At 38.9% G+C, this 22,776-nt stretch overlaps 3 protein-coding genes across 4 annotated transcripts; 1 reads left to right on the plus strand and 2 right to left on the minus strand.

The window, feature by feature from the left end:
• Nucleotides 1-222: 222 nt before the first annotated feature.
• On the minus strand, nt 223-4,237 carry LOC137713141 (protease Do-like 9). The gene is made up of 8 exons (XM_068452401.1): nt 3,500-4,237; nt 2,762-2,961; nt 2,483-2,663; nt 2,124-2,315; nt 1,580-1,812; nt 1,078-1,230; nt 888-992; nt 223-786 (listed from the first exon to the last, which is right to left on the minus strand). The coding sequence occupies exons 1-8, from the start codon at nt 4,095-4,097 to the stop codon at nt 688-690; spliced, it is 1,761 nt and encodes a 586-aa protein (XP_068308502.1). The 5' UTR covers nt 4,098-4,237; the 3' UTR covers nt 223-687.
• A 7,613-nt stretch (nt 4,238-11,850) lies between these two features.
• On the plus strand, nt 11,851-14,860 carry LOC137713131 (rac-like GTP-binding protein ARAC8). The gene is made up of 8 exons (XM_068452392.1): nt 11,851-12,166; nt 12,462-12,549; nt 12,718-12,827; nt 12,932-12,995; nt 13,450-13,514; nt 13,593-13,658; nt 14,245-14,342; nt 14,510-14,860. The coding sequence occupies exons 1-8, from the start codon at nt 12,062-12,064 to the stop codon at nt 14,547-14,549; spliced, it is 636 nt and encodes a 211-aa protein (XP_068308493.1). The 5' UTR covers nt 11,851-12,061; the 3' UTR covers nt 14,550-14,860.
• A 7-nt stretch (nt 14,861-14,867) lies between these two features.
• Nucleotides 14,868-22,738, minus strand: LOC137713130 (uncharacterized). 2 transcript variants are annotated; one of them, XM_068452390.1, is made up of 4 exons: nt 22,170-22,738; nt 20,552-20,923; nt 16,023-20,468; nt 14,868-15,497 (listed from the first exon to the last, which is right to left on the minus strand). In XM_068452390.1, the coding sequence occupies exons 1-3, from the start codon at nt 22,287-22,289 to the stop codon at nt 16,062-16,064; spliced, it is 4,899 nt and encodes a 1,632-aa protein (XP_068308491.1). In that variant the 5' UTR covers nt 22,290-22,738; the 3' UTR covers nt 14,868-15,497; nt 16,023-16,061. The 2 variants fall into 2 exon arrangements, with proteins under 2 accessions (XP_068308491.1, XP_068308492.1); XM_068452391.1 differs by lacking the exon at nt 14,868-15,497 and having other exon boundaries at nt 15,530-20,468.
• Nucleotides 22,739-22,776: the final 38 nt, after the last annotated feature.

Raw genomic sequence — 22,776 nt, forward strand, 5'->3', positions numbered from 1 at the left:
GCTTCGGACCCAATCCTTACGTCGTGGCCTGTGGGAAGACAAGTCCACAGTCCTCACACCCCATCATAAGCTTATCGTCGAAAGTGATATTTGGTGTATTTTTTTACATCTTATCATTTTGTTCTTAAATCTACACCAGTGATTTGATAATTCACTCATGCAATAGATAAAATAGTGACCACCACCACCACCATCACGTCAATAGAGCATTTTTTTTCCAAGCACGTTTAGAGCATCTCTAGTAAACTAGCTACAATTTTCAACGTTAGTCGATGTTTGAGAACAATGGAGTGACATAACTAGGCTAGCTCTTTACAGGAAAAGCAAAATATCCCCTTCCAAACCCCTATAAGAAATGAAAAGAAGGTAAGACACTGCCAGTTGAACATATGCCTCATGCATTACAGAAAACTTGTTAAAAACCAAAATTTGGGGGCGATTGGTCAATTTTATCTCCTCATACGGTTACATCCATCCCTTGAAAGAAGAGATAAAACAACAATCCTCAACGATGCACCTACACCTACTGAATTTTTCTAACCGCAAGTCTTAACAGCCCGCCAGGAAACAATATCGGAACTGTGAAAACATAGCTAGTATGCCTACCCTCCTCCAGAGTCTTAACAGTTTCTATTTGACACTTTGTAGAGGAAGGGTACAAAAAATCCGCATGCATTCGGTCCAACCTCAAGTCTTCAGATCATCAGACATTGCTGAGGGTATGCAATGTGTAGCAAGAATATCTAGAGTAGCTGCTTTAGCAGTTTTTGTTCGGAGAACCACCACCTGGATATATGCCAGAAATTAGCGTACCATACAGACAGAAAACCACATGCAAACGTGTACAAAGGAGGGGAAAGGGGGGGAGACGGAGAGGGGGAGAGAACCTGTTGGTATTCTAAATCAAATTTCAAAAATTCATCCTCGCAGCTCTCTACCATGCTTGCCAAGTTCTTCAGGTTTTTCACAGGCTTACCATTTAAAGCAAGAACCTACACAAACATACAGAGTTAAGTCATCCAACAACAGGTTATTTGAAGTGTATCAACTACTAACATCCAAAAATAAATCCCTGACCTGGGTGTTAACTATTTCTTCATAACCGATGTTGATGTCAGCCACAAGGACCTGTGAAACAACGACGAGCTGCTCATCTGGTGATTGTGGCATTGAATGCAGCATCTTGTCCAAAAGCTTGACAGGAGCTTCAAATTCATATTCCTTTCCATACTGTAAATACAAGCAGAAACAGTTGGATTGAGATAGCTTGCATAATTTGATCTTAATTTGAGATGCATTATCATAAACTTTTTAAGATGTTAATTACACACACAGGCGCGCGCACACGTATAGCCATGTATGGTCTAAAGATGGAAATTGAGTTATGTCACGTTAATTCATTGTGTCAGATCATTTCAGTATTAATTAGACACACAAGCGGACACATACATATGGACACTGTAGATACACAATAGTTGCATGCAGTACTAATTAATCAAAAACCTCTCCTTAACTTCCATTAAGCAGATGTAAGAAAGAGGTTTAAGCTCTTTGAGGGGATTAAAGGTGAGCTACTAACCTCAGATCGAAGATAAGGAACAGACACAGCTGTAAAGACAAATCCTGCAATTATATAATATGAAGGAGGTCTGCCCTTGTTGTGTGCTGGGATTAGCCTTTTGTGGGATGCAAGTTTGATGTCAAAATTGAGAATATCAGAATTGCGCAGAACTTTAACCGCTGAATTATCTCCAGTATATTTCTGGGAGACAAGGTAACTAAAACCTATGCGTTCTCCATGCCGAAAAGGAACTGAAAATCATTGTGGAAAACAGCAAAGTGCTAAGTCACATAGAGTACAATAATAATTTAAGAAGGGGAAACAGAAAGGTAAAACATGTCACACATTATATTAGTGAACTTCACCACTTATCAACAGTTATATAAATTAGCAGAAATGTCCTATAATAAACAAATAAAATAAAGAATAATAAATTCTTTCATGAATGCGAGTTTTTCGCTTGCTAAACAAATTACAGATGTATGCCATAAACATATACCCATAATACATATATATATATATATATATATGAATGTAACAGGAATATAAGAAGTACACATGCCTGTTCCATCATTGGCAATATTAACTCCATCAAAGCTGAGAATGATATCAGATGGCTTCAGAACATGAGATTCCGGAGCAGTGGGATCAACTCTTCTTATACGAACACCCTTCTGATCAGGTTTCATGCCCATTGCCATACGCAAATCAGGATTTTCCATCTTCTGCCACTCAACCCCAAGAATTGGAAATCCTAGCACATTATAGACAATCATAAGATTCAAAGGACGTGCAGAACTGGCAATACTAGGTACAGCTGGGTTCAAAGACATGTAACTACATTACGTAGAAAGACACCTATGCCAATGACAATTTATAAAAATTTAAATACTTAAAACACATCAATTATAACAAATTTACCTGTATATGCTCCATTCTTCTCATAATCTTGGATGAAGTGCATAATGACTGGTGTTGGTATGACATAACCAATATTCTCTGCATCTTCATGTTTAAGGGACTGAAATGCGATACCGACACAATTTCCCTTGTCATTAAAAGCAGGCCCACCTGAGTTTCCAGAGTTAATGGCAGCATCTATCTGGAAAATCCCAAACGGTAAGAAACATGACATTAGAAAAAATGCTCCACTGATAAGCCAGATGTCCAACAGAAGTGATAGAATTACATTCTCATTACCTGCAAACCCAGTAGTTCAGTAGACCCATGAACATAGGACAGAATCTCTATTCGTGACACAACACCACTCGTCACTGAAATTGTGTCTCCTCCAATTGGGTAACCCACAACAGTAACGGCGTCTTGAAGCGCAGGCAAATCCCCAAACTCCACTGGTGACACTCCTTTCCAAAACTCGTTGTCGTCAACAGTAAGCATGGCTGCAACACCATATAAACAACAGTCTTCCATTACACAATATTTAAATTAGTTTAATCCAACTAACGGGAATTGATGCATAATGTGCATGGACATTCACTCACAATCCCTCCATCTCCACGCACGTTGAGATCAATTCACACCTTTCCCCACATTCACATATGACAAACGAAATTCATCCGTTGCATTAGTTTTTCATCCCCTGTGCCTTCATTTACTATGCGATTTATTCTCAGCTTTTCTAATACCTTATATCAAACTGTTCTATTCCCCCTAAGGTAAACATGGAAATTCTCCTTCCCTTCCAAAAACAAATCACTTCCTATATCTTCACCATGCAAATTTTACTACGTAACAACACAGAACAAACACTAAACAACCCAAGTTAAACAACCCCTTAAGCAGAAAGTATGAGGATTTTCTACCCAATATACCATCCCCATTCACAAAAAACATCATGAATCAGTGAAAATTTAAAAAGTATTAACAATGATAATCAGAAAGAAGGAAAACTACATAAAAAGGAAAGCTTTTGAATACCAATATCGCACTCGGTGCCAATGGCGAGAACAGTGGCCAAATACTTAGTATCGGAGCCACGCTTCTTGAGCTTGACCTGCGTATAATGCTCGACAGAGTGCGCATTGGTCAGCACCCTCCTCCCACCAATCACAAACCCACTACTGCTCGAGCTGTACTGCCTCTTCCTCTGCCACGGCAGCGAGAAATTCGGCTCTGTATGCGTACAAAACACCTTCACCACCGCATCCATGGCCGGCACCACCCTCGCCCCGCCCTCCCACGCCTCACCAGGATCCGAAACCGTCAAGGACGGCCCCACCGCCACCTTGTGGTCACCATTGTCGACCGCCCGAAGTATCCTCCGGGAAGGGGCCATGGCCTCGGGCTTGTCGGAGAGCTTTTGGAGCTTCTTAGGCCGACCGCGGCGACGACCTTCGTGTTGGGGCTGCGAGGCCTGAGGCTGCTCGATTATCTCGACGTTGCTGACGGAGAAAACGTCGTCGACTGCGGTTGTGGCCGTCGTAACCGGCGGGGCCGGTGGGGATGCGATGGCGGTGGCGGGTAAATCTAGGGTTTCGGGGATGGGGGTTTTGGGCTTGCGGCCTCGTTTGCCCATTTGGGTTTTTTATTAATTTTCAAAATGTTTGTTTTCTGCGTGTCTGCGAAAGGGGGTGTGAGCGTAAATACTCGTCGGATTTGGATGGAGAACAAGAGAGAGGGAGAGGGGAAGAAAATGCGGGAAAAAGACGGTGCAGGGTAATTGGAGGGAGGGTGAAATATGTAAAATAAATAATCTGGGAAAAAATAAGAAAATTAAAAACGATCAATTTTCTTCTTAATTTCAATTCTTTTCTTCTTGGCTAGCATTTTTATTTATTTATTTATTATCTTCTCTATTAATTAATAAAATACTCATTATCAATTAAAATTCTATTAAATTACCAGTTTAACTCTTTAAAACAAAACATAAATAAGAAATATGAGGCAGAAATGTAATTTTACACAACCAAATTTTGCTGTTTTTTTTCTTCAAAACCTCACCTACATGTAATCCTAACATATCTCTAATTAAAAAAAAAAACTTATCACTTCCACATTATCTATCACTCTCTTCCTCTCTCCTTCTATTTCAAAAACAAAAATAAAAAAAAATTTATCACACATTTTGTGTGTGCCCATATGCTAGTTATTAATAATGAAGGGATGGGTTCAAAATTATTATAATAATTTAGGAGATTGAGGTGTTTTGAACCTAAGACGTATAGGTAGAAACCTAAATCCGTTAGGATATTATTTTTGGTTTACATTGTTCTAAGTACGTTAAGAAATTTATACACTACAAATTCACGAGTTATTTTTTCTTGGAAGGTTTCAGAATTATGTTTAGGTTCAAGTTTGGTTTGGTTTAATTTCCAACACACTAAGTTTAGCTTTAAATTGAGTGTTAAGTTAAGTGTTTGGGGTTTGTGATTCAGAGCTCGAGGTACAGATCTGAGGCTCATATTTCATGTCAAATGTCCAAGGCTTAAGGTTATTTTGGAATTTGGGTAAAATTAGAGTCCGACATCCAGGTCAGTGTTTTATGCTCAGCGTTTATAGTTCAAATTCCAGTATAAAACCTAGATATTAGTGTTAAGAGTCCAAGATTTAGGATTTAGGGTTAAAGGTTTGACGTTTGGAATTTCAAGCTCAAGTTTAAAATATACGAGTTTAAGGTCAGCTCGAGTTAAAGATATGAGATTTGTGTGAAAATTCAATAATCAAATGTATAAAATTTCATTCGGTAGACCAAAACATCACCATTATAGGGCTTGTTTGAAAAGTGTTTTTAAATGACTGTAACCAGTCCACATGAAGTGTTTCCTACTAGAAACACTCTAAGTGTTTTTCTAAGGTTAACTTGCATTTTCACTAAGGATTGATTTAAAAAAAAACACTTCTCTAAAAATGCTTTTAGTCATTTAAAAGCACTTTGGTAAGACTAGCCTCACCGCACTCGCTCACACGCATGTGAGATGCATTTTTTCTAATCATGGGCGCTACACGCCCCTAAAGATGTATTGTATTAGCTGTTTACCATTGGTGTTCACTGGGTATAGACATTAATACTTTCACTATAGTTTTAACTTAAGTTACAGACAAACTAAAATCCCAGTTGGTCAAATAGTATTTCTCCAAGTTCAATGAAAATTGATTATTGCGAAAAACACATGCTCTTCTTCTTTTAACCAATCCAAGGTCGAATAAAATTGGCTCACTCTCTGGAGTGTTTTGTACCAGCCCACATAGAACAATAAGCATGGAGATCATTGTTAGCTACAAAAAAAAATAGCAATTTCTACCTTGATTAAGGAAAAAACTTAAACTCGTTCAAATGTTGTTATGAGTATAAAATTAACAAATAAATAAGACAAAATGGCCTAACAATTCAATCTCTATTCATTTCTTGATCCTCCCAAATTTTATTTCCATGGGATAATGGAGAGGTCAATATTATTAGTCTTTAACTAATATTGTTTAAACCTCCGCACCTGGAAGAGAAAAACACATAAACAGAGTGAAGCTAAACATGATGTTCCAAATCAGTCTTGCAAGGAAAAAAAATGGAAACTATAAAATAAACCTAGCAACATATATTCAGTATTTCTTCTTTATTTTTTTGTTTTTTTTGAAGGCTAATTTGATATTAAAACTGACCTAATTTGAGCCTCCAAATCATCAAGCTTGGCAGCATAATCTTACTAAACCAACTCCACAGCCTTCATGTGTTCTTCTTCTTTATTCATCCATTCCTCCCTCATTTTCTTCACCTCTTCGTTCAAGCCACGACTTGAGCTGTGGCCATTGCCAACATCCATGCTAATATTGACACTCTTAGAAGGGAACTATGACACATGATTTTACTTATGTTTTTCAACCCACTTTTTTAAATATATATCAAACTTAAAGAATAGAGAAGAAGCTAAATGCAAATATTCTACATGTTTACTCTTCCTCAATTTGGACTGTTGCGTTGAGATTCCAAGTATGATATTGGAAGTGAACACAATAAAGCGATAAGATAAAAAGGCAGCAAATTAACCAAGATAGTGAAGAACATGAATAATTAAGATTACAATTGGGAAAAATGGAACCTGTATGACCACGCTAGTGTTGGACAAACTCAAATTGTTCCTTCAAACATGCATAGAAGCGTCTTTAGCCTTGCAAGATACATCACAGTAGCATATTATTGCCCAAATTTCTATCCCTAATGAAAAAAACTTGTGCCAATAAAATTAATAAACAAAGAAAAAAGGATAAATGAATGAACAATTAATAAGAGAAACCCATCAAATGTCAGCCTCTCCTTTCTTTTTGTGCAAAACCCTATGATTTTAATACTTTATAAGCAATCGTGGCCTGTAGTTATAAGAAAATTTGCTGGAAAAGGAAGAAGAACAAAAGAAGAAAAAAATGAGAGAGAAGAAAATCAACCTACACTTGAAGTACCAAACGTTTTCGTTTGCCCGTTCAGGTTTCACGTTACTTTTCCTCAACTCAACCCTACACGTCAACATCCAGTTTCTAGGGTTTTCAATCTCCGATCACCATCAATCCCCAGATCCATGGCGATGGCTTCAATGTATTTTTGTTGCTAAAATTAATCACCAACGTCACTAACGTTTGGATGAGAGAGCAAACTCTTTGTGGTACTTAGTGCCCGTAACCTCCAATCTTTAAATATAATGAAACTGCTATGACTTGTTGCACTATACATACGCCTTTTTCTGCTTCTTCAGTACCGTAACCTTTACCAATGGTCTCCGCTGGGATACCTGCAGTTTGAGATAAACTGATGGAATGGCCTCCGCCTATCCTTCTCAGCAAGGATATCTAACAATTTGAGAAAAACTGATTTGCAAACGTGGTGGAATTTGTCTCTTCCACGTTTGATTTCTAAATGGTACAATATTACTCTTTTGTCCCTATTTTGTTGGGCGGTTTTTAATTATTTTTTGTATCAAAGTAAGGACATGATTGGAATATTGAAAGCTTCACCTATTTGAGCTTCTCACTTTATATATGTAGATATATGTAGATAATCTTTCATATAGAATCAATCACCTTTGGAAGGAGTTGTGGCACTATGTGAAGGAGTTGTGAATGAAACAAAATTTCCCCAATATTACCATGTTCTCTTTTTTGGGCCTATGTATTTGATGCAGAATCAACCACCTTTGAAAACCATATTGTCCAATGTCTACAGGTTCCATCGATTGTGCAGCTCATGAAATTACTGGGCTTCGAATAATATTTTGGGTATTGTTAGTCTGCATTGACCCCTGAAGAAAGAAAATCTTACTTGTAGTTACGTGATGAGTTTATCAACCGTACGACCTCAATTACCATGGTATGCACTCTTAACTATTTAAGCCGGAGACTCTTGCTAGAAGTTTTATACTTTTAGGATACATTTGGTGAGCTGGATGAGCTTGGGCTTTTAGGAATAAGATTAGATTGACATGAACTTGTAACTTATGTACAATTATAGGTTAGATAACCCACACTATGGTGGATTCGTAACTCATGATGTCCAGTCCAGTCATATCTATCTCATATTTTGACATAACAAACAAGGAACTGGACTCTTAACTATTTAAGCGGGAGACTCTTGCTAGAACTTTTATACTGTTAGGATACATTCGGTGGGCTAGATGAGATTGGGCTTTTAGGGATAAGATTGGATTAACAGAGACTTGTAACTCGTGTACAATGATAGGTTAGATAACTCACTTTATTGCGAATTCACAACTCATCATATCCATCTCATATTTCGACACAACAAATAATGAATTAGACTCAAATTCATTTTAATTGGCCACAACCTATCACATTTTGCCCACCAAACGAGACCTTGGTGTCTAGGATTGGATAACCCATTGTTTCAACTCATGGTGCGTTGACGGTAAAATAAAGGGGAATTTCGAAATTTTACCGAAAGTGGAGGTAGAAGATGGATAACAACGCAACAAATTTTCACAGTTGTGCACTATTACCTTCATTTGGTAGCATTATTTGGAGACATCACAACCCGTAATGCTTTGCTCATCATAATAATGAATGATGGTGGTTGAACAATATTATGTCAAATCAAATGTTGAACTGTGCACAATCTTTCTATGTTAAAACTCATGATGTATCATGGCAGATCAATAACTGTAACAAACACATGGCTCTTAACAACAAAGTAGAACTGAAATTCCATATCTGAGATAGTGTGTTCGTTTCTTTGTACTCGAATTCGAGTTTTTTTATTTTTTATTTTTATTTTTTATTTTTTTATTTTTGGGTAAATTCAAACTATTACATTGTTATAGGTTTGAATCGTAAAAATAGTCTCTTTGTAAAATAAAAGTAAGATTACATAGAAAAGACGTTCCTCTCCGATTCTCACAAAGTGGAAGACCTTCTTAGCGTAGAGTCGCTCTTTATTGTCCACAGGCAACAGAGTCATTCCCTCAACTAATTATATCTTATCTAACCCACTTTGTGGGTGACCCCTTTTAATTATGTTGCCCAATATTTACTTCACCGTCCGACCAACCAAACCCTTCTTAAAATCTGCAATAATTCAATCCGACCAAGTCATCTCTTTTCCCTTTTTCTTTCTTTGTCCCAAGTCTACTACGAAATAGGATTCTTTCCCTTCAAATTCTTCTCCGCTTTAGTTTATTCCTATTCGAATGGTTATGATTAAATTACGTTAAAATTTTATGTTGACTTCTTTATAAAAAGTCAGAGATGAGAGAAGGGGAGAGAATTTAGAAGGGAGAGAATCCTACTCCGTCTACCACTTTCAAACATAACGGACATACAATAAGGAGAGCAACTTATATAGGACAAGTTCATCATCATGTGACATCTCTATCTACTAAAATAAAGACGTGGTGAAAAACTTACACATATCATTGTTTTATTAGACCAGGACGTCACAGTGAACGTGAACTCATTCCATATAAACTCTTCTCCACAATAAAGTCTCAAATTTTAGCTCAGTTGATTCTTGGTGGCTGGTGCATCTGCAAAAGTGTGCTGTGTGTTTTTATTACACTTCCATGCCTCATACATGAATTTAATCTTTCTTGAATATGTATGTTTATGGGCATGGTATACTTGTTTTGTTTGGCCCAAAGAAGAAAAAGCAACACATTTGATAGAAGATTGTTAAATTCTCCCACATGGCCATAAATTTAATGCCCCTAATTTCACAAAAATGGGTTAAGATGATACAACAAATTTGTAGTTTGTATGATTAAGAGTATTTATTTATGCAGTCGAGATCCGTTGTTTGAATTTTCTACCTCATGTAGGATTATGATAAGGAAATCACTTATTTTTGTTGTCCCAATAAGCCAATGAGCAATGATAGGTTTTCGAGAGAAACTATGGCACAAGTATATTAGAATAGGAAGTTAAATATTGTAATAATTGTATTGAGGATTTCCTTAATAAGTTTTTTTTACATTATTTCCTGGATTAATTGTGATTAGGGTTGTACGACTATATATATTTCCTCCTAGTGAGAACAATACAATTGAAGCATTCACAAATTCTAAGTAAATAAAGGATAATGATTTTCATACTTGTATTTTCTTCTTCTGCATTCCTCATTTTGTTCATGTTCATTATTCATTTATATTCTTGACTCATTCAATCTAAATACTTGAAGAAAATAAGGAAAACATACAAAGAAAAAAGAATAGTGCAGAAATCACTTCCGGAAACATATAAATTGAGTCAATAGAACCCATATCTAGTATTACCCCATTAGGGTCGACCTTGAGAATTTGGGAGCCCTAAGTGAGCTTTTAAAGTGGGGACTCTAGATTTTTATGACCCCTAACCCTTTGTACATTGATATATATGTATATATATATATATATAGAAGAAAAATCAACAACACAACGATCATTTCAAGCTGCAAACACCAAGAACATTAGACACTCTATTTCCACCACACCAATAACTCATTTGATAAATTTGGCTTACTTTTATTACTTTATATTATATCTACAGCAGAAAAAAAAAAAAATATATATATATATATATATTGAGGGTCCTTGACATGGAAGGCCCTAGACGGTCGCCTTAGCGCCGGCCTTGCACCCCATACAAATAATATTTGTAGTCCTTATAGGTAGCAAATACCCACAAATTGTAGTAGTTTAGTAATGCAGTAGGTGTAACTTTAGTGTATTTATATTGCGGTCCATCGTTTTTAGATGATGTAAACATCCTTTGATCCCAATCTTCACCAATAGGTGTTGCTTATGATGCCAGTCATATATATATAGGGAATTTTTTATTGGCACTTCAAACTTTCTATATTTGGAAAGAAAAATACACTTGTAAGAAGTGTATAATAAGATTTTTGAAGTGCTAATAACATTTTCCTATATATATATGTGACAAAAGTTGAAAGAATCTTTTGAGCTACATCTTATGCCAACAACCATAATTAAGTTCTTAATTAATTTCACCATATTTAATCTGCCTTAAGACCATCTTCTTCTATCAGTTTTAACTTTGAAGTCTTACTAAACTGATGACTTTACCCTTAATTTAATTTTAATTTATCTTAATGAATAAACTTTCAGATTTAGTGTAAGTGGTGCAGAATTGTGAAGGCGTTAGTGACAGTGACCAATTCACTAAGTTCGAAGACTAAAAAAATTAACTAATATGATAGTTCATGGACTAAAATTAAACTACGAGTAAAATTCAAACACTATTGCTACAATTAAGCCTTGTTGTTTATTTTCCTTTTGTTTGCAATGGAAGGAAACCATTGCGGAGAGAAAAATTTAGATATTGGACAATTATATTTAAGTTTTTCTCCATATACTGGACTTATCTTACACGTTACAACACCATTTTGCACCACTTAAACGATCCGAGAGCTTATGATTTTTATTACGAAGTGTACATATAATGAACAATGTTAGGTTGAAATATTCACATAGGATATTAGCAATTCCACAATTCCCTCCCAAACAAGAAACCTTCCAAAGTAAATTACAAAAAAAATATAAAATGTTTTGTTAAACTCATAAAATAAAAGGGGTTTTAACGAAAAATCATATTTTTACACTAAAAAATCAATCCTATTATTATTCACTTTACCTTTTATTTTGTCTTTATCATTAAAACTCAAAGTTTTCAAACCATTTTCTATAATTTTTCTTACAATAAAATTGTGTTAGCCCCACAATGAAAGCTATTTTTCATTTGCATCACAAAATATTAACCCAAATATGAAACGTATGCATCATTATTTTGGGTTATTATATATAAACACAGAGAGAGAAATTAAAGTAACCGCAACAGCAAAAAGCTAAAGAAACAGCTATAGGAAGGAGGGAAAGAGTGAATGAGTGTAAAGATTAAAGAATCATGTGAGATGAGCCACCCTCTCTCCCGCCGAATCAAAAAGCCATAAACTTTGTGCATATCCCAACAACCCAACCACAACCCATCTTTTTCTTTTCGTTTTCTATGTGTGGATTTTAGCTCTCTGAGTATTTTCTTTGGCTTCCAATGGCTTCAAGCGCTTCAAGGTTCATCAAGTGTGTGACTGTGGGAGATGGGGCTGTGGGGAAGACCTGTATGCTTATTTGCTACACCAGCAACAAGTTTCCCACTGTATGCTCTTTTCTGCCAAAAAGATCCATCTGGGTCTCTCAAATTTGACTAATTTGTGTGACTTTTGGGTTTTTCGGATTACTATTGTGGTTTTTTTTTTTCTTTTTCGGTCAACAGTTACTTTATGTGGTTATGCATCTGGGTTTGCAGTTTTTTTTAGTTGTTTTCAAGATTTTAGTTCAGAAATCTCTCTCTCTCGCTCTCTCTCTCTCTCTCTAGACAACTTGCTTTGCTTTTACTCCCTTTCCCTTTCCAAAATTTGATTTTGTTTTTCAATTGTTTTTGTGTTGATCAGGACTATATACCAACCGTGTTTGACAACTTCAGTGCAAATGTGGTGGTTGAAGGCACCACTGTGAACTTAGGCTTATGGGACACTGCTGGTATGATATCTTTTAACTCTCTCCAACCCAAATTCTAATTTCATCTTATATAATTGTGTTCATTGTTCTAGTTTTTGTTTGTTTGTAAATTTTTGGGTTCTATCTAAACATAGTTTTGCCAAATTTAGCAAGTTGTTGTATTACGTATCTGTTGCATTTATTTCACAGGGCAAGAGGATTACAATCGGTTGAGGCCATTGAGCTACAGAGGGGCAGATGTCTTTGTCTTGGCTTTCTCATTAGTTAGCCGTGCGAGCTATGAGAATGTATTGAAAAAGGTGCATTCACCTGAGAAATTTGGTTTATTCTTCTTTCTTTTTATTGTTTATCTGTCACTGTTGTATTGTATTTATGATTTCTGACACTCAAATTTCTTGGTCAGTGGATCCCTGAACTCCAGCATTATGCTCCCGGAGTGCCGGTAGTACTTGCCGGCACCAAATTAGGTAAGCTCAATGCGAGTACTACTTTTCCAAACTCAGTCCGGAGATAAACTTGGTTTCTGGTTACAGTTAGTTATGTTCATAATTCAAAATTTCCACTATGTTTCTTCTGTCCAATGATTTGATGAGCTTAGAGTCCCGAAAGCTTCTGTGAGTGGGTAAAGTGATACTCTTATACATGTGTATCGAAAGTCTGACCTGTTCCATGAGAGGAGTGAGATCCAAACATGTTGAAAGGGAAAGAATGAGCATGCTATTGATACAACTATCTTATTCCATCATGTATTGTCGCATGAACCTGCACATAGGATTTGATTTTGTACCAATGGTAATGCCGGGCAGCATGAAATTAACCTCATATGCAGATTGTATCGTTAATCATTTTAACTGGTAGGGGAATTTGGAGTCAGCAATATCATCTTCTGGAACTAAAGATTCGTTTGTAATTGATATGCAGATCTTCGAGAGGATAAGCACTATTTGGCTGATCACCCAGGATTGGTACCTGTGACCACTGCACAGGTGTAGTTTTTAGTAAAGATTGCTTTGTGTATCGTGCAACAACGGGTAATATCACTGATTATTCTTCTAAATAAGCAGGGTGAGGAGCTGCGCAAACAGATTGGTGCTTCTTTTTATATAGAATGCAGCTCAAAAACCCAACAGGTATGAATAATATAGAGTACTTACATTCTCATAAGGCCAGAAAATTGTTCAGTTTATACCGTGTAGTTTAAGGACTTGCATGCTTCTCCAGACAAAACCAACTAATTTCTCGTCAAATTAAAATGAGCAAATGTCCTGGCATTTGGAAGATCCATAGAAAACGGATAATTGAATACCATGCAAGCATTTTGAAGATCCCAAACTTAGTAGCTGCGGATGTACGATTCACTAGTTTGGCTTTTAAACCAACTTCCAGATCATATGGGGATGGGAGTGTTGGTTTTCGGAGTTTCCTTTTCCTCAACCAAATCGGTTGGTCAACCTTGAGATCGGTCTAAGAACGTCTTATGATCATAGTGCCAGTCTCCTGAAATCTTATGTCATTTTTTAAGTCCCTACAAATTTCTTGGGCCTATGTATCATATTTTTCCTGCAATGAATCTCTTCTCTTCAGTGGCGCCTGTCTGTTCCTCCTGTTTTGACAAAAAAATGTCAAGGATTTGGAATCTTTGGATGCCTTCGCTGTCCATGGTCCATGGTAGATTTCTGCGTATTTCGTAACACTCATGTGCCGTTTCAATTGCAGAATGTGAAAGCAGTTTTCGACGCCGCGATCAGGGTGGTTATCAAGCCGCCGCAGAAGCAGAAGGAAAAGAAGAAAAAGCAACCTCGAGGATGCCTAGTGTGAGTGTCTTCCTTTCGTTCTCGTCAATTTGGGTTTCGAGATTACAAATATGTCATAGTCTGCGCTAATTTAGGGTCACAGGCTACGTATTATTTGATACGTCCTGTCATATACGTAGTTTCTGTTTATGTTATTGGGAATAATACGGCCCTTGATCGAATTGCAGCAACATCCTTTGCGGGCGGAGGCTAGTGTGTCTCAAGTGAAAACTTTCCTCTTCCGTGTTGATCACGATTCGCGTCGTGCTAGTGCCAGTTAAAGCTTCCTTCAACATCAGGCCGTCGAGGATCCTGTGCATTTGGTTATGCACGGAATCCATCTGAACATACCGGCTTCTTTCGTTCTACTAATTTCGTATTACGCCATAGGTACCATGAAAACAGAATGCCATTGTGACACCGATAGTTTTTATCAAGCTCGGCTTTATGTTTGCAGATGCTACTTTATTTGTAAAGTTATTGTGTGCAAAAATGATGCATTTGGATAGATGAAAATTTCTCAAACTTACTCAGAGAAATACTTGTGTCGATCCTGCATTACGAGACATTCAGCAGCGCGATAGGCACCGTGCATAACGGAGGCTACGCGATACCCCATTTCCGTAATCTGGAGCAACCGCGAACATCAAACGATGAAGTTCCCGGAAAGAAAAGCTAAAGTTTGGTAGACAATTGAAATTTAAAGCAAATTACAAGACAAAATCAAACTACAGCAACTAAACCAACCCAAGGTTCCAAAATTTGTTGATCTGCTTGCATATGCGATCAAGGAGAAATAAACATAGAAGCTTCTGTTTGAGCAGTCGAACATCGACAAATGGAGAGCTTTGGCAAAGGTGAGGATGGTTTTCGGTTTATACCTAATGCATTGAAGACCAATAGGGGCACCAAAGATTGTGTATGGGAACCACAGTATGTTTTCTAACTGTTAGAATATCTACAAAGTGGAAACAAGATCGCGTCCGCCTAACAAATTCAAGGAACAAACAGCTTGAAGAACCCATATATCTTTTAAGATTACAACCGATACATCAACGAGGAGGGGGTCGGAGACCATGAACAACATCAAATAACTCACTTACCGCCCATCCTCCGGAAGCACACAAGCTTAGATAATGACCTCGTGGGGGTTGGCAAATGCCCATCCTCAAAGCACTGGAAAATAAAGAGAGGTAAATATAAATATCTTAGGTTTGATATCGAATTCATTAATGAAAAAGTAAAGTACAACACAAACTTTCAACTGTTCCCGGAAGGCAAGACGCGCAAAACCTACTTCTTTTACATAATTCCGATTCTCTTTCACCAGTTCTGTTTTCCGGAGTCTTCCTATTTCTATTTCCCTTGAATACAATTGATAAAAAACTGTATACAATGCAATGACGTTTTTTTTTCACAAATCTCCCAGTATTTCCAATGACAACAGGCAGCCGTCAGTTTCTTTATTAATGTTATGAGACTAAGTCAATCTATCTTACAGATGACGGTTAGAACACATGTAAATTGACAAGTTCCGGAGCTGAACGACAAAATGTGAAAGATGATTGCAGAGAAACTCCCGGCTAATAAATCCTAAAACATTTTATTTGGCAGGTCAAATGAGAATCAGCAACCTGAACCCTCAAATCAGGTTACCAGACCTTGTATACGGGAGGGAAAAATACATAATAGAGGACTTACAAGCTTTCACGAGTTGCCCAATTCTTCAATTAGACATGCCTATTTCCACGAGGACAGTCTGTAGGCGTCCCACCCTCCCTCGGGTTCCTTCCTTTTAAAGGTGCCACCTTGTATCTGGAACATCCTTGCTTGGTCCTCAGCCATGGCTTGTGAACTGGCAACAGATAGTTGCCGCGGGACAAGAGGTGATGTCACATCTCTCCCGTCTAAGTCTGGGCCTCCAGGCCCTGCATTGAGATCAAGCCCTTGTCTTCCCCACTTCCTACTGCTTTCACCGCTACTGTTATTGCTACCATCAGGAAGATTAACAACATAAGGCCTTGGGTAATTGGATGAAACCACACCAGCAGGTCCTAACAGCTGGGAACGAACCCCAGGAAAAAGCCTCCCGGCAGAAGATGAATCAAGATATGTTGCTGACCCGCCTGGAAAAGCGGCTGAGGGCAGAGGAAAATTGCTTCCAAAAGGAAAAACTGGATATGGAAATGAAGTAGAAGGATAGGGCACTGCTGGGGAAGGTGGCAAAACCGACCCCACCCTGTACAGATCAGGGTTAAATGGGTTGCTACCACTAGTGGGGCCCAACATCGTCTGTGGTCCCCCAGTTGCAACAACTGGGAATGGCTGCTCTCCACGATCTGACATAATTGAAGGAATTGCGACTGCAGAATACGTATTGCCAGGAGGAAACCATGATGAGAAATTCCCTACTTCTGTATTGTTCATCCTAAAACCAGATACAGGTGGTTTTGATGGTACACTGCTCATGGCATGCTGACTAAACACTGCCGGTTCAGCACACAACTCATCAACAACAGGTCCGTTATTCAAATCAAAATCCCTACAAAGACTAACTTCTCCATTGACAGGTCCACTTGATTTTATTGATAGGATTTGGTTATCCATTCGATGACTTTTGCTCAATGGATAATTGCCCATTTCAGAAGCCTCATCAACTTGATTCAAGTCAAGATCAAGACCTCCAGAGCTGCGAACGGGTGCAATACTCATCGATTGATCACCCGCAAAAGCTTTATTGTTTATTGTGTCAGCAATAGAAGATGTCTCTTGAGCAGAACTTTGAGAAGCCATATCCTCCAGAATTCTTTCATCAGGTACGTTCAAGTCAATGTCTAAAGCTGGGCGTCCTTTCTTGCTCGGTGTAGGCTCAGGAACTGAAATACTTGTACCCAGTGGAAATTCTTGAACTTTTCTGGGTTCAGCTGGCCGGAACGCGCTTGTAGCTGCTGATCCCCTCCAACCAACCTCCGCCCCTTTACTCTTCAACAGGTCATCTGGTGGAACACACGGCCCTTTTGCTGCAGCAGGAACTGAAACTGAAGCAGGAAGGCCACTAGACACAGAAGAAACAGCAAAAGGTACCGGGCTAATCAACCGAAGAGCAGTTGAACATCCAGGTAATGTCAAGTTATTTGGCTCTGCATATTTCCCATCATCGGCATTAAAGCCTTCATTCAAATCAAACTCCACTTTTGCATCCACATCTGCTGCCCCTGCAGCAGACACAGAAGAAGCATCTGCAGTTGTAGATGTACATTCATCAGCTTCTTCTGCTTCCATGTTGGTTAATTTAGAACTCTCTGGCCTCAAATATTCTTCTACTTCCTGCATGGGAATATCAGGTGACACCTTCGTAATACCAGGTTCAACAACTTGATCATTAGCTTCTTTAGTTTTCATATTCTCCTCTACATCTTCACCGGTATTATCAATAACAGCGGAACTAGAGCCACCTAGAGCTTGACTCCCAGGAGTTGTAAGATCATTGATTTCTGTTTTCAAAGTGCCAGGACCATTACTTTCTGAATCAATTCTGGGATTTTCAGCCTGATTACAATAACTCGGGCTATCCTTTTCATCGGTTGTTTCAGCCTTCAGTTCACTGACTTTTTCTGAGATCAAACCTTTACGAAAACTAGAAGAAAGCAGCACTTCTTCACAGGTTCCATTCACTAACTCAGAATGCTTCTTTAAACTAGATGGTTTCTCCTCCGTATGTTCACTCCCTTCATAACTTGAAGTTTTTATCATACAATCAACATCAAACTCTGGGTGCAAGGAAGGTTCTTCAGTGGCTTCATTCCCCACTACTACCCTCGAACTAACATCACTGACCTTATTTTCTGAAATGACATCAGCACTCACTCCACCAACCACCTTTTTGTCTTGAAGGGGTACTCCTTCACCGTCCATAGCTTTCTCAACTGTACTAGGAGGGGAAGCAGTAAAAGGAGCTAGCGAAACTTCCATAAATTTTTCTTTGCTTTCTGGGGTGGGTTCTGCAGAATGATGAAAGCTTCTACTTGAAGAGCATAGATTTCCAGTGTCCTCTGCTACAGAAGACTGTTCAGGCAGGGAAGAAAAAGATTGGACAACCCCATTCTTAGCCCCAGAAGTAGTGAATGCAACACCATGGTTCTCACATTCATCATCAGCGACATCATTGGACTGATTTTCATCTCGAGCAAGCTCATCAACAGGAGGTGATTTGACTCTGGGATCAGTGTCTTTGCAGAGATACTCAGAAACCGGGGTAGACCTTTGAGGAGAATCAGTTGGGGATTCAGATTTAGACATCTCTCCAGCAACACTAGCAAGCAGATTCATACCAAGCTCATCTCCAGCTGACAAAGAGGCATTACCTTCAGAATACTTCGCACAGCTTTCAATTAATGCATGTATAGAGCTGAAAGAAGCATCCTGCAAATTCCCCGACTTTTCGCTCCCAGATGACGAGGAAGCAGCTTTTGGGACTTCGGCAATCTTCTTAGAGTTGTCACCTGGCCTATCATGCTCTTCATCAGTAACAGCAGCCGGGGATCCATCACCCTCATCCGATCCAGTCAGTACATCCTTGAAATCATTACTTTGCCATGACTCGTTGTTCACATCTGAGGCAACAGTGGCTCGATAAGCATCAACCTTTTGCATGGGAGAAGCAGCTCTGCTAATAGTATTTAAAGGATCTTCAGACGAACCTCCACTGCCACTTTGTGCAGGACTACGACCACATGTTGGAATCTTAACAATCAACTTGGGTCCATTTCCCTCAGCAGAAGGTCCATCTGGTACCTTTTCACTTGTCAATCCAGGCTGTGATGATTTTTCTGGAACTGGATTCTTGTGCAAAGATGAACTTCTGCTTGACAAAGTTTCTCTTTGAACTACAGAAAGAGCAGAGCCTGGGAAGCCATTTGTTGATTTCCGAGGTCGGGAAGAGCCACCCGATACCTTCACATTCATTGAACCAGCAGTAGAGCTCCTCGCATCCTCTTTCCCAGAAATGCCTCCAGTTCTTGCATGATCATTCGAACACGACTGACTGTTGTTGTGAGATTGACTAGAACTGCTACTTTTCTCATCCCTTGGAGTTGTCGGAGGAAGATCAACCGTGACGCCAACAGCAACAACTCGAGGCAGTCCATCTTTTAAGTTAGAACTTGCTGACACTGGTGAGGGAACTGATTTCAAAGATCCCGGGGATACTGAAGCAGATTTGGTAATACTATCTCCATGGACGAGCTTAACTGAAGCAGATTTGGATACGGAGAGCTGTGTGACTGAACTCTTCACAGCAACATCAACAGATCCACCAGAATGCCTGTTTCCACCATGAGAAACTTCTGGGAAGCGTGGTCTTGCAGACCAGGAGACAGCCGCATTTAAATTAGACTTTGCATCCATTTCAGCTTCAACTTGTTTCTTCCATTTATCAACTAAGCTTCTTACTTTCTTCTGGATTTCCAAGTTCTTATGCGTCCGTAAGTGATTTACAGACTTTCCAATGTTACACATTTGCAGAGCATTAAGATTAACAGGCAGCTTATCCAGTGCCCGAAGTAAAACCAAGAGAAACTCCTCGATAGATTTATCGCTATCTTTGGGTCCATTCCCATCACCTATCTTCCCTTTATGTCCAACCTCTTGGATCCATTCATCAAATACTGGCACCCCCCTGAGTACAAATTGACTAAGGCAATCAAATTTATCTGTGGCTGCTATGACATTAGCAAGCATTAACCGGCCAGCCAAGTCTATTTTTTTCTCATTTTCATCAGGCAACATGAGCTGCAGCAATTTCTCAACCCCTTCAGAATCTAAAAGCCCTCCTTTTTCTGTTATTTTGGCAATTTCAGATTTTAATGTGGTTTCCTGTCTAAAGCTGCCAGAATCCCCATCATCCGTTTTCATAGTGCGTTCTCGTTTGACAGGCTCAGATCCTTGATCTCCCCGCTCCCTTTTCTTCCCCTTAACTAAAGAGGAAAAAGATGAGCCACTATTCTGGACAGCATCCGACACAACTTTTAACTGTGATGCTGACGTTGGACCATTCATTGGTTTTGGGGATCGGCCACCAGACTGCACAGTTGCATGCATTTCTACTCGAGTTTTATACAACAATTGATCTACTTCCTCTTGTCGCTCCTGTCAAAAGAAACAATATCAATTACTCTGAATGCTTAAACATATGAGCACACCCAGAGAATGTGGAAATTATCTAAACTCACATTAATAAAGTCCTGATCAGTTAGCCACCATAAACAATTATTTGTGATGTCATAAACACGCCGGCACACAAAAGATGAAATCCCTGACGGAAGATCAACACCTTTAGGAAGGAACGCGACTTTACACGGATGAAGTAACGATGCAGCAGGTATCTCATCCTTATGAAAGGAATAAAAAATTTCATTCAGCGCAGCATCCAACAGGATGCCTTTGCCAAGCTTTATTTCAGAAGGTCGATAAAGCCAATTAACACCTAATTTTAACTTCTTCTCTCCGTCTGTAGTCACACAACGAATTATTCCAATGAAGGGTGGAGAATCCTGGGGTGGTTTGAAAAGAGCACAATCGCCAACACTGATCTTACGTCCGTCCTACAAAAATGAAGTTGTTCAGAGGAGCATTATGCTGGTTAGTATAGGCAAATGTGCAGAAAATATGTGAAACATCTTGAATAATTAGCATACACCACAAATAATAGGCATGACAAAAATGAAATTCAGATGATCAAAGGAGCCTTATGATGGTATAGCATGATGGCCAAGCATAACACCATGCCCAAGCAGCACTCCCATTCTCAGTTCCCCCTAAAAGAGGGAGCTTTCTCACAATTAATCTATGGGAATGACAGACTTTCATTGAAAGTCAGTTTCAGATGCAAAATTATAGAACGAAAACGGAAATATCCCCTCAGCAAAGAATGCTTTGCTGTACCTTCTAGAGAAGAGTCATTAAACTGACAACAGCAAGAAAAATAAAGCATTATTATGGGAAAATTTAAGACTATCTAACCATTTAACAATAAGGGAAAAACTCTTGAGCAGATTCATTGCATCTATCACTCATCCTAACTTATGTATCTAAATGAATGACAATAAGGGAAACGACTCGGGTAGATATTAAAAACAAATAATTAAAATGCTACATACAGAATATGAAGTTATCAAACATACATACAGAAGAGAGGATTATCACAAACAGTACGTCAACGCTCATCAATATTCTGACCATCACATGGTCCAAGAACCAATGACTTGATATGGGAATTGCTCAACGACTGAAAAACCATCCCTCATATAAAGAAGGGAACTTAACTGAACCCATAAAAAAGTATCACTCTTCCAATTTTGATACCAAAATTTGGTACCAAATTGACATTCTTCCCAAAAAGATTGACACATTACAGCACCCCACATAATAATTCACACTCGGCATATTACATACCCCTCCCCTGTGATAGAGATCCCTGACAACTACAAATCACACCAAAAATACGACTGCGAATCCAACTTTGCACCTTCCCTTTTACGGTCCTCTCCCCAGTTTCACAAACTGTTTCATCTGCTACTTTTCATATCTAACATGGTGGAATTCCCTCATTTATCTACCCCAAAGTCAACAACACATCCATCTTAACGCAAAATTCAATCCATAACGTTGTTATCCATATCAAACAAGCAAAATAACAATCAATTCACAGAACCCCACTTCACTTCTCCACTGATAACAACCCCAAAATAACACACAACAATCACAACACCTAATCCGAAAACCCGAAAAGCAAACAAAACGCACACCCAAAAATCAAAAGACAAAAAACACCAGCAGAGAAAGCCAAACCTTGAAAAACGAATTGGGCAAAGACGAGGGTGATGAAGAACCATTGGCCACGGATACACGCGTGGGGACTTTCAACATGTGCCAACTCCGTTTCCTCTCCTCACTTCCCCTCCCATGCATAGCCTTGCATTTTCCCCAATCCCTACCGCGTTCCCTCCTTCAATCCCAACAACTACCATCAATCTCGCCCCTCAATTCCCGCCAAAGTCCCTCCTTTTCCAGACCTCTCCGGCCATCCGCCCTCAACGAAGCCCCGGATCCACTGCTTCCCCTGAAATGAAACCCTAATTTTGCCCCCCAAACGAATCCAAACGCACAGAAACTCCGAATTCCAAATCGAATTGCGACGATTCTAGGATCCCAGACAACAAGTCCCGATCTAATTGAAGGTCAGATCCAACAACAAGTCCCGATTTCGAGCCGGCTTTCGATCTATTTCAGAGAGAGAAAGTCGTAGAGAAAGAGCCAGACGGCAAAAGGGAAAGGTGTACTTGGTAGCGAGAGGAAAGCTGCAGTCCCGGGCAGGCGGGTAGATCGGGCAGACCGGGCAGACCGGGCAGAGTGAAGTGTAACCTCACCCGCGAGTGATTTGACAAAAACAATGTGC

This window comes from Pyrus communis, chromosome 13 (assembly GCF_963583255.1).
Source record: "Pyrus communis chromosome 13, drPyrComm1.1, whole genome shotgun sequence".
Taxonomy (NCBI): Eukaryota; Viridiplantae; Streptophyta; class Magnoliopsida; order Rosales; family Rosaceae; genus Pyrus; species Pyrus communis.